The sequence below is a fragment of the Bos indicus genome, chromosome 5 (assembly GCF_029378745.1).
Source record: "Bos indicus isolate NIAB-ARS_2022 breed Sahiwal x Tharparkar chromosome 5, NIAB-ARS_B.indTharparkar_mat_pri_1.0, whole genome shotgun sequence".
Classification (NCBI taxonomy): domain Eukaryota; kingdom Metazoa; phylum Chordata; class Mammalia; order Artiodactyla; family Bovidae; genus Bos; species Bos indicus.
Window position 1 is genome coordinate 6311271 of NC_091764.1, and position 12500 is coordinate 6323770.

At 41.5% G+C, this 12500-nt stretch overlaps 1 protein-coding gene across 2 annotated transcripts in view; it reads left to right on the forward strand.

Moving 5' to 3' along the window:
- The window catches only part of ZDHHC17 (zinc finger DHHC-type palmitoyltransferase 17), a 100429-nt gene that overhangs the window by 15392 nt on the left and 72537 nt on the right, over positions 1 to 12500 (forward strand). For both annotated transcript variants that reach the window (XM_070788844.1, XM_019960209.2), the window contains exon 2: positions 10770 to 10873. In XM_070788844.1, the coding sequence (XP_070644945.1) occupies positions 10770 to 10873 (104 nt within the window). The remainder of the gene's footprint in view (positions 1 to 10769; positions 10874 to 12500) is intronic.

Here is a 12500-nt window from a genome sequence, read left to right on the forward strand (position 1 = left end):
CCACAGTTCAAAAGCATCAATTCTTGGGCGCTCAGCCTTCTTCACAGTCCAACTCTCACATCCATACATGACCACAGGAAAAGCCATAGCCTTGACTAGACAAATCTTTGTTGGCAAAGTAATGTCTCTGCTTTTGAATATGCTATCTAGGTTGGTCATAACTTTCCTTCCAAGGAGTAAGCGTCTTTTAATTTCATGGCTGCAGTCACCCTCTGCAGTGATTTTGGAGCCCCAAAAAATAAAGTCTGACACTGTTTCCACTGTTTCCCCATCTATTTCCCATGAAGTGATGGGACCGGATGCCATGATGTTCGTTTTCTGAATGTTGAGCTTTAAGCCAACTTTTTCACTCTCCACTTTCACTTTCATCAAGAGGCTTTTTAGTTCCTCTTCACTTTCCTCAGTTAATGGTAATGTTGATTGAATTAAAACAATTGTACCATAGTAATGTTAGATGTTAATAATAGTGGAAACTGGGTGTGTGGAATAAATATGGGGACTCTTCATTGGTTTTGTAAATCTTAAACTATCCTAAATAAAAATCCTAAAAATAAAATTATTTATTTTTTTTAAGAGAGGGAGAAAAATACACATATAGGCATTTGTTTATCAAATGTCTGTGGAAGGGAAAAAATATGCCAGATTTATGTATATTGTTATATACACGTGTATACATATTGATTAATGCTAGAAGGAAATGAAGTGAAAATCAGCTTTTTATAGAAGCTGATAAATATTCTCCTCATGTAAAATCTGTTGGAAGCAAACAAAGTGAGTTTGAGACAGTGGTGGTTCTGCAGCATAAAGAGAACTTATGCCTCAAGTTGGTCTGTTTTCAAAATGAAAGTCGTTTTATCTTAACCGGGCATCTGGGGCCACAGCGGAGCACAGTATGTAAGAGGCCTCTAACTGAAAAATTGATGTGAGATCTTTCCATTGTACTACCAAATCATTTTTGTCCAGTCTTCCCTTAAAGAGGGTACGTCAAATGGATTAGTGAGAAATTCCATCTTGAGTGGCACTGTTAACTAGATATATTTTAAAAAGAAAGTTATTTTATAATTTTGTGGTGGCTATTACTTTTCTTTATCCTTCATTGCTCACTTGTTTGTATGTTTTATGCTTGTGCTGTCCTTTCATTATTTATTCTTTAGAAAAAAATCCTCATGATATTCCTAGAATTTCGTTCATCACTACCTAGGTTCTAAGAAGGTCTCACATTTGGCTCATCAGTTTTGGTTAGGACTTAAAAATAAGTCAATTGTGCATAGAGATGTTCTTTCCTTGCTTCTTCTTGTCAGTAACCCTTGGTATTGTTCTATACATTTTATAGAATTAAATTTGAGCAGCTCAAAATTATATAATTAAGTATAATTAGCTTCTTGGTTCAGAGTTCACCCTGTCACAGTGACACCTGACAGCAGGCGTTTGCGCCGTGTAGCTCGTCAGCGTGCGGTGGCGCCCTGACACGAGCGCGGGGTGGCGCCCTGCTGGTTTTCTAACGCACCCGTGTGTATGAGTTAATGCCCCAAAGGCAGACAGGGAACACACACGTATGCGCTCTAGGAGTTCACTGAATTGATTCTGTGCTCCAGTTCTCTCTCTCTCTCTCTCTCCCTCTTAGTTTGGAAATACATTGATAGTAATTGAGAATTATAGTGTCTTCTCATACCTGTATTTGCCATTGTGTTTTGCCCTCTTTGAATTATCTTCATATTCTTTGCCCATTTTTCAAAGTGTTGTTACTCATGCTTTTCTCAGAGCTTTTTTTTAAACATTAGAACTATTATTACTGATATTCTTATATTTAAAATTTTAATCTGATGGAAGTTATCTAATGTAAGAACTGAGATGGGAATCTTAGAGGAGGAGTCCTTAGGCAGATTGAGGCCTGGTCCTGAGATCTGATTGCCTCTTATCTAGGAATCCTGGAAAGTTGATCTGCAGCTTACCTGGTCTTGCATTGATCACTCAGGAAAGTCCTCGAGCTCTTTTGAACAAGTTATTGCTTGGACCTGGTAAGCAGCAAGCACGTGGTTTTATGTCCAGGATGGGAGCATCCAGAAGGGCACAGAGACGCCCTGAGTACAGGAGGGCACGTGACCTCCTGTTCACTTGGAGAATGCTGTAGCCATCTCCCCGTGTGTTCTCAGGGAATACGTTGCTGACCTTGGAAGCTTCCCCCTGGGAGCATGCTGCTCTGAATTCTGCTTGGTGTGGCACTGCCTTTTCAGACAAGTTTCAGCATCATCTGCCATTAAAGAAACTATATCCTTGGCTGTATTTGTTGGCGTTTTTCTGTCACACACACGACCATTTTGTGTTGGAGCTTGTTGAATTTCTTTTTAAAAAATCCTAAATGGCTGGTTTGTCTGCTTATACCATTTACTCAGTCAGGTATTCTAAGGGATCCCAGGTGGCGCAGTAGTAAAGAATCTGCCTGTCGTTGCAGGAGACACAAGAGACATGGATTTGGTCCCTAGGTTGGGAAGATCCCCTCGAGAAGGAAATAGCAACCCCCTCCAGTATTCTTGCCCAGAAAATTCCATGAACAGAGGAGCCTAATGGGATCACAAAGAGCTGGACATGACTGAGCATGCGTGCACAACCATTTGCTGAATAACATGCCTTTCCCTCTTGATCCCAGTTCTCCTTCTCCTAACTGCCCTGTTACTGCAGCACTCCTAGATTTTCATTGGCTTGCTTTCTATCTCTTGTAATTAATGATAGGACAAGTCCCTGCCCTTACTGTTCTTTCTGAGCATTCCTGAACTTACTCTGTGCATGTTTGTTCTTTCAGATACACTCTGCCATAGAACCAATTCTGGGAGCACCTTTTCTTATAGAGCACTTATAAAAACATCTGTATTTGGTGGGTGATAAAGTACTGTGCCATAGAGGATTCTTTGGTCAGTGCTGCCTCCCTCTTTGTTTTAAATGAATTTAATAGGAGAAGGCAATGGTAAGCCACTCCAGTACTCTTGCCTAGAAAATCCCATGGATGGAGGGCTGCATTCCATGGGGTCGTTACGAGTCGGTCACAACTGAGCGACTTCTCTTTCACTTTTCACTTTCACGCAATGGAGAAGGAAATGGCAACCCACTCCAGTGTTCTTGCCTGGAGAATCCCAGGGACGGCAGAGCCTGGTGGGCTGCTGTCTGTGGGGTCCCATAGAGTCAGACATGACTGAAGCGACTTAGCAGCAGCAGCATTTTTAAAAAATTAACTAGATTGCACACACTTAATTAGTTTGTTAGCTATCCACCCAGGCATGTGGATAAACACATGTTATGGAGTCTGTTGTACAATGTCACGAACCTCCATCCATAGTTCTTCAGGTGTTCTATCAGATCTGATCCCTTGAATCTGTTTGTCACTTCCACTGTATAATCATAAGGGATTTGATTTAGGTCGTATCTGAATGGTCTGGTGGTTTTCCCTACTTTCTTCAATTTAAGTCTGAATTTGGCAATAAGAAGTTCATGATATGAGCCACAGTCAGCTCCTGGTCTTGTTTTTGCTGACTGAATAGAGCTTCTCCATCTTTGGCTGCAAAGAATATAATCAATCTGATTTCGGTGTTGACCATCTGGTGATGTTCATGTGTAGAGTTTTCTCTTGTGTTGTTGGAAGAGGGTGTTTGCTATGACCAGTGCGTTCTCTTGGCAAAGCTCTATTAGCCTTTGCCCTGCTTCATTCTATACTCCAAGGCCAAATTTGCCTGTTACTCCAGGTGTTTCTTGACTTCCTGCTTTTGCCTTCCAGTCCCCTATAATGAAAAGGACATCTTTTTTGGGTGTTACTTCTAGAAGATCTTGTAGGTCTTCATAGAACCGTTCAGTTTCAGCTTCTTCAGCATTACTAGTTGGGGCATAGACTTGGATTGCTGTGATATTGAATGGTTTGCCTTGGAAATGAACAGAGATCATTCTGTCATTTTTGAGATTGCATCCAAGTACTGCATTTTGGACTCTTTTGTTGACTGTGAAGAACTGAACATGGAACAACAGACTGGTTCCAGATTGGGAAAGGAGTACATCAAGGCTGTATATTGTCACCATGCTTATTTAACTTATATGCAGAGTACATCATGCAGAATGCCAGGCTGGATGAAGCACAAGCTGGAATCAAGATTGCCAGGAGAAATATCAATAACCTCAGATATGCAGATGACACCACCCTTGTGTCAGAAAGAGAGAGCCTCTTTATGAAAGTGAAAGAGGAGAGTGAAAAAGTTGGCATAAAACTCAACATTCAGAAAACTAAGATCATGGCATCTGGTCCCATCACTTCATGGCAAATCGTGGGGAAACAGTGGAAACAGTGTCAGACATTATTTTTTTGGGCTCCAAAATCACTGCAGATGGTGACTGCAGGCATAGAATTAAAAGATGCTTGCTCCTTGGAAGAAAAGCTGTGACCAACCTAGACAGCATATTAAAAAGCAGAGACATTACTTTGTCAACAAAGGTACATCTAGTCAAAGCTATGGTTTTTCCAGTAGTCATGTATGGAGGTGAGAGTTGGACTATAAAGAAAGCTGAGCACCAAAGAATTGATGCTTTTGAACTGTGATGTTGGAAAATACTCTTGAGAGTCCCTTGGACAGCAAGGAGATCAAACCAGTCAATCCTAAAGGAAAATCAGTCCTGAATATTCATTGGAAGGACTGATGTTGAAGCTGGAACTCCAATACTTTGGCCACCTGATGTGTAGAACTGACTCCTTGGAAAAGACCCTAATCCTGGGAAAGACAGAAGGCAGAAGGAGAAGGGGTGACAGAAGAAGAGATGGTTGGATGGCATCACCGACTCAATGGACATGAGTTTGAGTAAGCTCTGGGAGTTGGTGATGGACAGGGAAGTCTGGCGTGCTGCAGTCCATGGAGTTGCAAAGAGTCGAACATGACTGAGCGACTGAACTAAACTGAACAGATGGAGCCTACTGGGGCTTCCCACGTGGCTCGATGATAAAGAATTCACTTGCCGCTGCAGGATACTCCGGTTCAGTCCCTGGGTCGGGAAGATCCCTTGGAGAAGGAAATGGCAACCCATTCCAGTATTCTTGCCTGGATAATCCCATGGACAGAGAAGCCTGGTGGATTATAATCCATGGGGTTGCAGAGAGTCAGAATCAGCTGAGCATGCACACATGGAGTCCCGTCATCTTGATGTGCAAGCCAGTGTTTGCCTGTGCCTGCATATGAGTTTGGGTTTTATCTTACGGATTTCTCTTAGCAGCAGTGTATGGCAGCTGAGCTCGTCACAGTTCTCATTCCTGTCACCTATTTCAGCAGCAAGTTTTGGAGATGCTTTCTGTCTTGCCAGTTCTGTTCAGCAATCCTAGGACTATAAAAACCTTTGTGTGTTAATTTAAGACTCTTTTTAGTGTCTGTAATTGCCTTATTCCAATATATAAAATAATTTCATTGTGTGTTACCTTAGAAGGGATCTTGGAGGACTTCTGATCTAGTAGTTTTTCAAGTTTTTTTTAAAGCAGCTGAATCTTTTTTTTTTTTTAATTAAAGACATACTATGTAAATTCCCATATATCTAAAAAGAGGCTAAATAATAAAGTGCTTTGTTTAAGAAGGGAGTGAGTTGAGTGGAGCTGAAACCATCATGCTCTTTGGTGCCCTGTTGTGGTCCTTGAGGCACCTCAGAGAAACTCTCAGCTCATCTTACTCGTCTTCCTCTTTCTGCTAATAAGGGACCTGAATCCTGCTGTAGTTATTTGCCTTGCTGGGTTGTAGCCTAGATAAGAGAGTGGCAGACTTTCGATTCAGTACTCTCCCAGTCAAGGACTTTTTATGTTATACTGTGCTGCTTCTAACGGAATAACTGTATTCTTAAAAGTTGTGATGACCTACATATGTATTTTGAAATCAGTATTACTTTCCTTGGCAGAGAAACCAATTAAATTGTCTCTCGGTTTTCATTCAAATCAAGGAAAAATTATAAGATTTTAGTGTTATTAACAATTTGTATGTTGAAAATTTATCAGATGTATAATAGCAAATTTATAATTAAAAATTAATATTATCTATACACTTATAGGTGATATTTGTTTACATTAGCATATTATTTTTATTTTATATTTTTAAAGTTTAAAAATCACAGCTGTTGCTCCTAGACCTAGTGATAGTGGTGTTTATCTTGATAGAGAACGTTGTCATGTCAGATTGGCAGGGTACTAGTTCCAGAAATGAATCAGCTTCCAGTGTGATTTAAAATGAGACAAATAATTTAAATTCTATATTATTACTTTTTTTTTTTTTTTTTTTTAAGTAAAACAGGTTGGAGAGTTGCTTAAACACCATTTCTTCTACCTTTTTAGTGGGAATAACTCGACCTCTTAAGAATTACTCTAGCCGCCGCCGCTGCTGCTAAGTTGCTTCAGTCGTGTCTGACTCTGTGCGACCCCTTAGACGGCAGCCCACGAGGCTCCCCTGTTGCTGGGATTCTCCAGGCAAGAACACTGGAGTGGGTTGCCATTTTGAAAAGTGAAAGTGAAGTTGCTCAGTCATGTCCGACTCCTGGTGACCCCATTGACTGCAGCCTACCAGGCTCCTCTGTCCATGGGATTTTCCAGGCAACAGTACTGGAGTGGGGTGCCATTGCCTTCTCCAAGAATTACTCTAGGGATATATGTAAAACCATCTTTCAAAAAATCTTATTTCCTTTACTGAATAGTAGGAAATTAAAAATCAGATAATTATCATAAAACAAATACTGGTTACAGGTTTAACTTTTAAATGTTACTGGAAAAAAGTCTGATTTCTAGTATATTGGAATATCCCATTTGGCACTGTCAGTAGGATAAAATGGATAGAAGACAAACTGAGAATACAGTTTGCTGCTGCTGCTGCTGCTGCTGCTAAGTCACTTCAGTCGTGTCCGACTCTGTGCGATCCCATAGATGGCGGCCCACCAGGCTTCCCTGTCCCTGGGATTCTCCAGGCAAGAACACTGGAGTGGGTTGCCATTTCCTTCTCCAATGTGTGAAAGTGAAAAGTGAAAGTGAAGTCTCTCAGTTGTGTCTAACTCTTAGCGACCCCATGGACTGCAGCCCACCAGACTCCTCTATCCATGGGATTTTCCAGGCAAGAGTACTGGAGTGGGGTGCCATTGCCTTCTCCAGAGAATACAGTTTAATCATATATAATAGCAGGTCTCTGGGATTTTTATAAAAATGAAATTAAAATCACATGAAAGTATTATAGTAGTAAGCCTTAAAAAGACATTTATTTAATGAATATTTGTTATTTGCCTGTAAAAGAACATGTTTGTCCTTAGTAAGAAAAAGAACAGCAGTTTGCCCTAGCAGATTTTCATGTTGACATAGGTTTTAAAGTTATATTATTACTTTTTGGTCCTTATGTTGTGTTTATTTAGGTTTTAGCTTAGCTCTTGCTTCTAATCTTTGCCTCTGCGTCTTATCTACTTTGTCCTTCCACTTTGGTTTGTAAAGGCCTTGAGAGCAAGAGACCATATTGGGTATTTGCATCTTGGTTTGCAATACTGATCCAAGCCACAGTGGTTTGTTGTTGCTCAGTTGCTAAGTTGTGTCCCACTCTTTGTGACCTTAAGTGACTGTAAGCGACACAACTTAGTGACTGAACAGTGAACTGTATAGCATGCCAGGCTCCTCTGTCCTCCACTACCTCCTGGAGTTTGCTCAGGTTCATGTCCATTCAGTTGGTGATGCTATCTAACCCATCTTATCCACTGCCACCCCCTTTTCCTTTTGCCTTCAATCTTTCCAGCTTCGGGGGCTTTTCCAGTGAGTTGGCTCTCCATATCAAGTGGCCAAAGTATTGGAGCTTCAGCTTCACCAACAGTCCTTCCAATGAGTATTCAGGGTTGATTTCCTTTAGGATTGACTGGTTCTATCTCCTTGCAGTCTAAGTGACTCTCAAAAGTCTTTCCCAGCACCACAGTTTGAAAGCATCAGTTCGGCACTCAGCCTTCTTAGTGGTCCAAGACTCATATCCCTATATGACTCCTGGAAGAACCATAGCTTTGCCTATAGCAACCTCTGTCGGCAAAGTGGTGTCTCTGCTTTTTAATATGCTGTCTAGGTTTGTCATAGCTTTCCTTCCAGGCAGCAGGCGTCTTTTAATTTCATGGCTGCAATCTCCGTGTGCAGTGATTTTGGAGCCCAAGAAAATAAAATGCTACCAGTTTTCCCCTATCTGTTTGCCATGAAATGATGGGAAAGGATGGCTTGATCTTAGATTTTTGCATGTTGAGTTTCAAGCCAGCTTTTTCACACTCTTCTTTCACCCTCATCAGGAGGCTCTTTAGTTCCTCTTTGCTTTCTGACATTAGAGTGGTATCATCTGCATATTTGAGATTGTTGATATTTCTCCTGGCAAGTCTTGATTCCAGCTTGTGATTCATCTAGCTTGTAATGCATCTTGATGTTCTTGGTTCACATACTGCTGAAGTTTAGCTTGAAGGATTTTGAGCATAACCTTGCTAGCCTGTGCAATGACTGCAATTGTATGGTAGTTTGAATGTTCTTTGGCATTTCCCTTCCTTGGAATTGGAATGAAAACTGATCTTTTCCAGTCCTGTGGCCACAGCTGGTTTTTCCAAATTTGGTGACCAATTTGAGCACAGCACTTTAACAGCAGAAGCCCGTGGACAGTGTGAGAGAGCCACAGTGGAGCCTGGTACAGAGGAACAGCAGTGAGCAATACTACTAGTAATGTCTATATTTAAAATTTTGATGTTTGGGTAGTCTTTTTTGGGGAGGGGTTTGATTTTTAAAAGATAATTCATTTTGATTTTTAAGATTTTGATTATGGAATTTTTTGAAACCCACTTAAACTTTGCACTGGCCTTACCCTGTCCTGGCTTGTGGGTCCCAGTACATTGTAGAGGGTTTTGTTTATTGCAGGCTTTCGGTACATGTTTTGTTGAATATATTGTTCTATTCTGCTTGTAAACTATGGCCAGGTTTTACTTTTCTTCAGATGTCTTACAGTCCTGTAGAAAAGTCAGATTCAAAAGTTTAAAAAGTTATTTTCCCTATGGTAGGGGAGAATAATATAAAAATATTTAGAAAAAAGGAAGATCAGTGTTACTGATCTGAGAAGTGTCTTTCTCTTGTGCCACTGAATATAGAGTATTGAGAAGTTGAGAACTGGAATTCAGTGGAGAAATTTAATAGAAAAGTTTTAAAAAAATTAAACTGGGTAAGTCATGTATTGGTTAGCTCCACCAATTATTCAGACTGTTGCTTACACCCAGCATCGTGTACCTGCTTCTGTTCACATTTAACCAATTGTACTTTAATGGAGTCCAAGAACAATCTCTCAAAAAAAAATCAGTTAATAAACTATATGCAGTATGTATGTTGTGGATCTTGGCTTAAGACTGGTGTCTATCTTCTTTCTTCTGCAAATATGTATTTGTGATTGTTATGGTTGTGTTTTAATATTGGCGATAGCATTTTCGTAAGCAACTAAGCTTGCTTTGTTGAAAGGTTATATTAAGCAGAATTTATTTTTGTGAAACTTTTAAATTTTTTGTTGTTGAAAATATTCAGCAGTATTGTTGGTAGTCTTCTAAATGTATGGTCCAGACAAATCAATTTTGGAATTTTTCATAAGTTGAATGGCTAAAGTGAGCTGAAGATAATAGCCTTTTTTCCTCCAGTGAACTACCATTAAATTTGTATCACTAAATTTCAGTGGCCAAGAAAAAATGAATTATTCTAAGGATTTAATTCTTTCCAAATATCTTGTTATACTTTATCTTTTCATTTGCATGTGTGTGTACCTATAAGAGAAAAATATCAGAATCATAGAGATTTGAATGGATGATAGTAGAGCCAAACATGCTCAGTTTTTGTTTTCATGTAGAAGTAATTGGATCTTAGTGCTATATACTGAAGAAATTGACTATGCATGGCGAATTTGGCATTTTAAATGGAAAGTTGCACATAGTATATAAGCTTTAAATGGATATATTGATAATATTCTATAAGGCTGTTTAAATTTTTATTTAAAAATTAGTTTCTTTAAGGGTGTTGACATTTGTAGGATTACTTAAGCGAATTTATAGGTGGTGCAGTGGTAAAGAATCTGCCTGTCAAAGCAGGAGGTGCAGGAGACAAAGGGTTCAATCCCTGGAACAGAAGGATCCCTGGAGTAGGAAATGGCAACCCACTCCAGTATTCTTGCCTGGAAAATCCCATGGAAAGAGGAACCTAATGGTCTACAGTCTATGGGGTCACAAAGAGTCAGACACGACTGAGTAACTAAGCACTCACAGAGTACTCCCATTTTTCTTTATTCACCTAATAGATGCTTAACAAGCTCTCAGTGTGAAGGAATATAAGAAAAGGTGATATCTGAGATTAATAAAATAATGTCCTGGGTTTCTTTTTTAGGACCTTAGTTTTTATTTGGCAGGTGATGAAAGTTTTGATGTAGAACTAGAGGTTGTTCTGGAATAATAGAAAAATTGGTCAGAGAGAATGAGAGTTGATTTGATGAAGTAGAGTTCTGTGGAGCTAAAGATAAATTTCAGTGACTAATTTGTCACTAATTTAAAGTCTTACAGCTGTTTATTTTGAGAGTTTGTGTAAGGGGTATATCTGTTTGAACATGCTTTTTCTCCAGAGGATGGACTTTAGCATAAGGTTAATATTTTAAATAATGAACATTCTTCAAACAGCACAGAAGCAATAGTAAAATACTGAAATATTTTCTGTACTTTTCTCATTTCTTCTGTGTAATTTTTTTTTTCTTTAACAGGAAATCAAACCTCAGAGCCATTATAACCATGGATATGGTGAACCCCTGGGACGGAAAACTCATATTGATGACTATAGCACATGGGACATAGTTAAGGCTACACAGTAAGTTTTTTGTTGGAGTTGTCTTTTTCTTTGACATCTGTTTTTACGTCATCAACTGGGTGAGGTCCAGTTGATAAGCCTTTCAAGTAGACTCTTCCAGGGAACCACCCTAAGTAATGACTCCTCTTTGGGAATGAGGCTTTGAAAGAACTCCTTTCCTGTTCTGCTCACTATGATACCAGTACCAGGAATATAACATTCTTTTCAAGGCTGCTGGGAGCAGAGGATGGGACTGTGGTATTTTTTAAAAGATTTTTGTTTATTTATTATTTCTAGCCTTGGCAGGTCTTTGTTGCTGGGTGAGGGCTTTCTCTAGTTGCGACAGTGGGGGGGTCCTCTCTGGCTGTGACAGTGGGGGGTCCTCTCTGGCTGTGGCAGGTGGGGGTTCCTCTCTGGTTGCGACAGTAGGGGGTCCTCTCTAGCTGTGGCAGGAGGGGGGTTCTCTCTGGTTGCGATAGTGGGGGGTCCTCTCTAGCTGTAACAGGTGGGGGGTCCTCTCTGGCTGTGACAGTAGGGGGTCCTCTCTAGCTGTGGCAGGTGGGGGGTCCTCTCTGGCTGTGGCAGTGGGGGGTTCTCCCTAGCTGTGACAGGTGGGGGGTCCTCTCTGGCTGTGAAGTGGGGGGTTCTCTCTGGTTGCAATAGTGGGGGGTCCTCTCTAGCTGTAACAGGTGGGGGGGTCCTCTCTGGCTGTGACAGTGGGGGGTCCTCTCTGGCTGTGGCAGGTGGGGGGTCCTCTCTGGTTGCGACAGTAGGGGGTCCTCTCTAGCTGTGGCAGGTGGGGGGTCCTCTCTGGCTGTGGCAGTGGGGGTTTCTCCCTAGCTGTGACAGGTGGGGGGTTCTCCCTAGCTGTGACAGGTGGGGGGGGTCCTCTCTGGCTGTGAAGTGGGGGGTCCTCTCTGGTTGCGACAGTAGGGGGTCCTCTCTAGCTGTGACAGGTGGGGGGTTCTCCCTAGCTGTGACAGGTGGGGGGTCCTCTCTGGCTGTGAAGTGGGGGGTCCTCTCTGGTTGCAATAGTGGGGGGTCCTCTCTGGCTGTGGCAGTGGGGGGTCCTCTCTGGCTGGGGTGCTCCGGCTTCTCATCACAGTGGCTCCTCCTGTTGTGGCGCGTGGGCTCTAGAGCCTGCATGAAGCCTTCAGTAGTCGTGGGCCATGGGCGTCGTTGCCCTGTAGCACGTGGAATCTTCCCAGACCAGGGACTGAACCCATGTCCCCTGCATTGGCAGGCTGTTTCTTACCATTGGACCACTGGGGAAATGTGGGAGTGTGGTATTTTAAAATACCACAAAATCCTCTGTTCTTCCTGAAAGTCTTCCTGTTTTTCTTGACCAAAGATACCTTCGGTAGCTGAAAGTCTTGTTAACTTTTTTCCCCTAGATTCTGAAAAATCTGATGATGTTTAGTTGCTGAGTCGTTTTGGTAGCCCACCAGGCTCCTCTGTCCACAGGATTTTTCAGGCAAAAATACTGAAGTGGGTTGCCATCTCCTTCTCCAGGGGATCTTCCCGACCCAGGGATTGAGCCTGCATCCTCTGCATTGCAGGGGCATTCTTTACCAGTGAGAGGAACTTTTCAGAAAAGCCCAAAAACGTGGATACTGCCGGTTGTTTCATCCTTTCACGGAGGCACCCT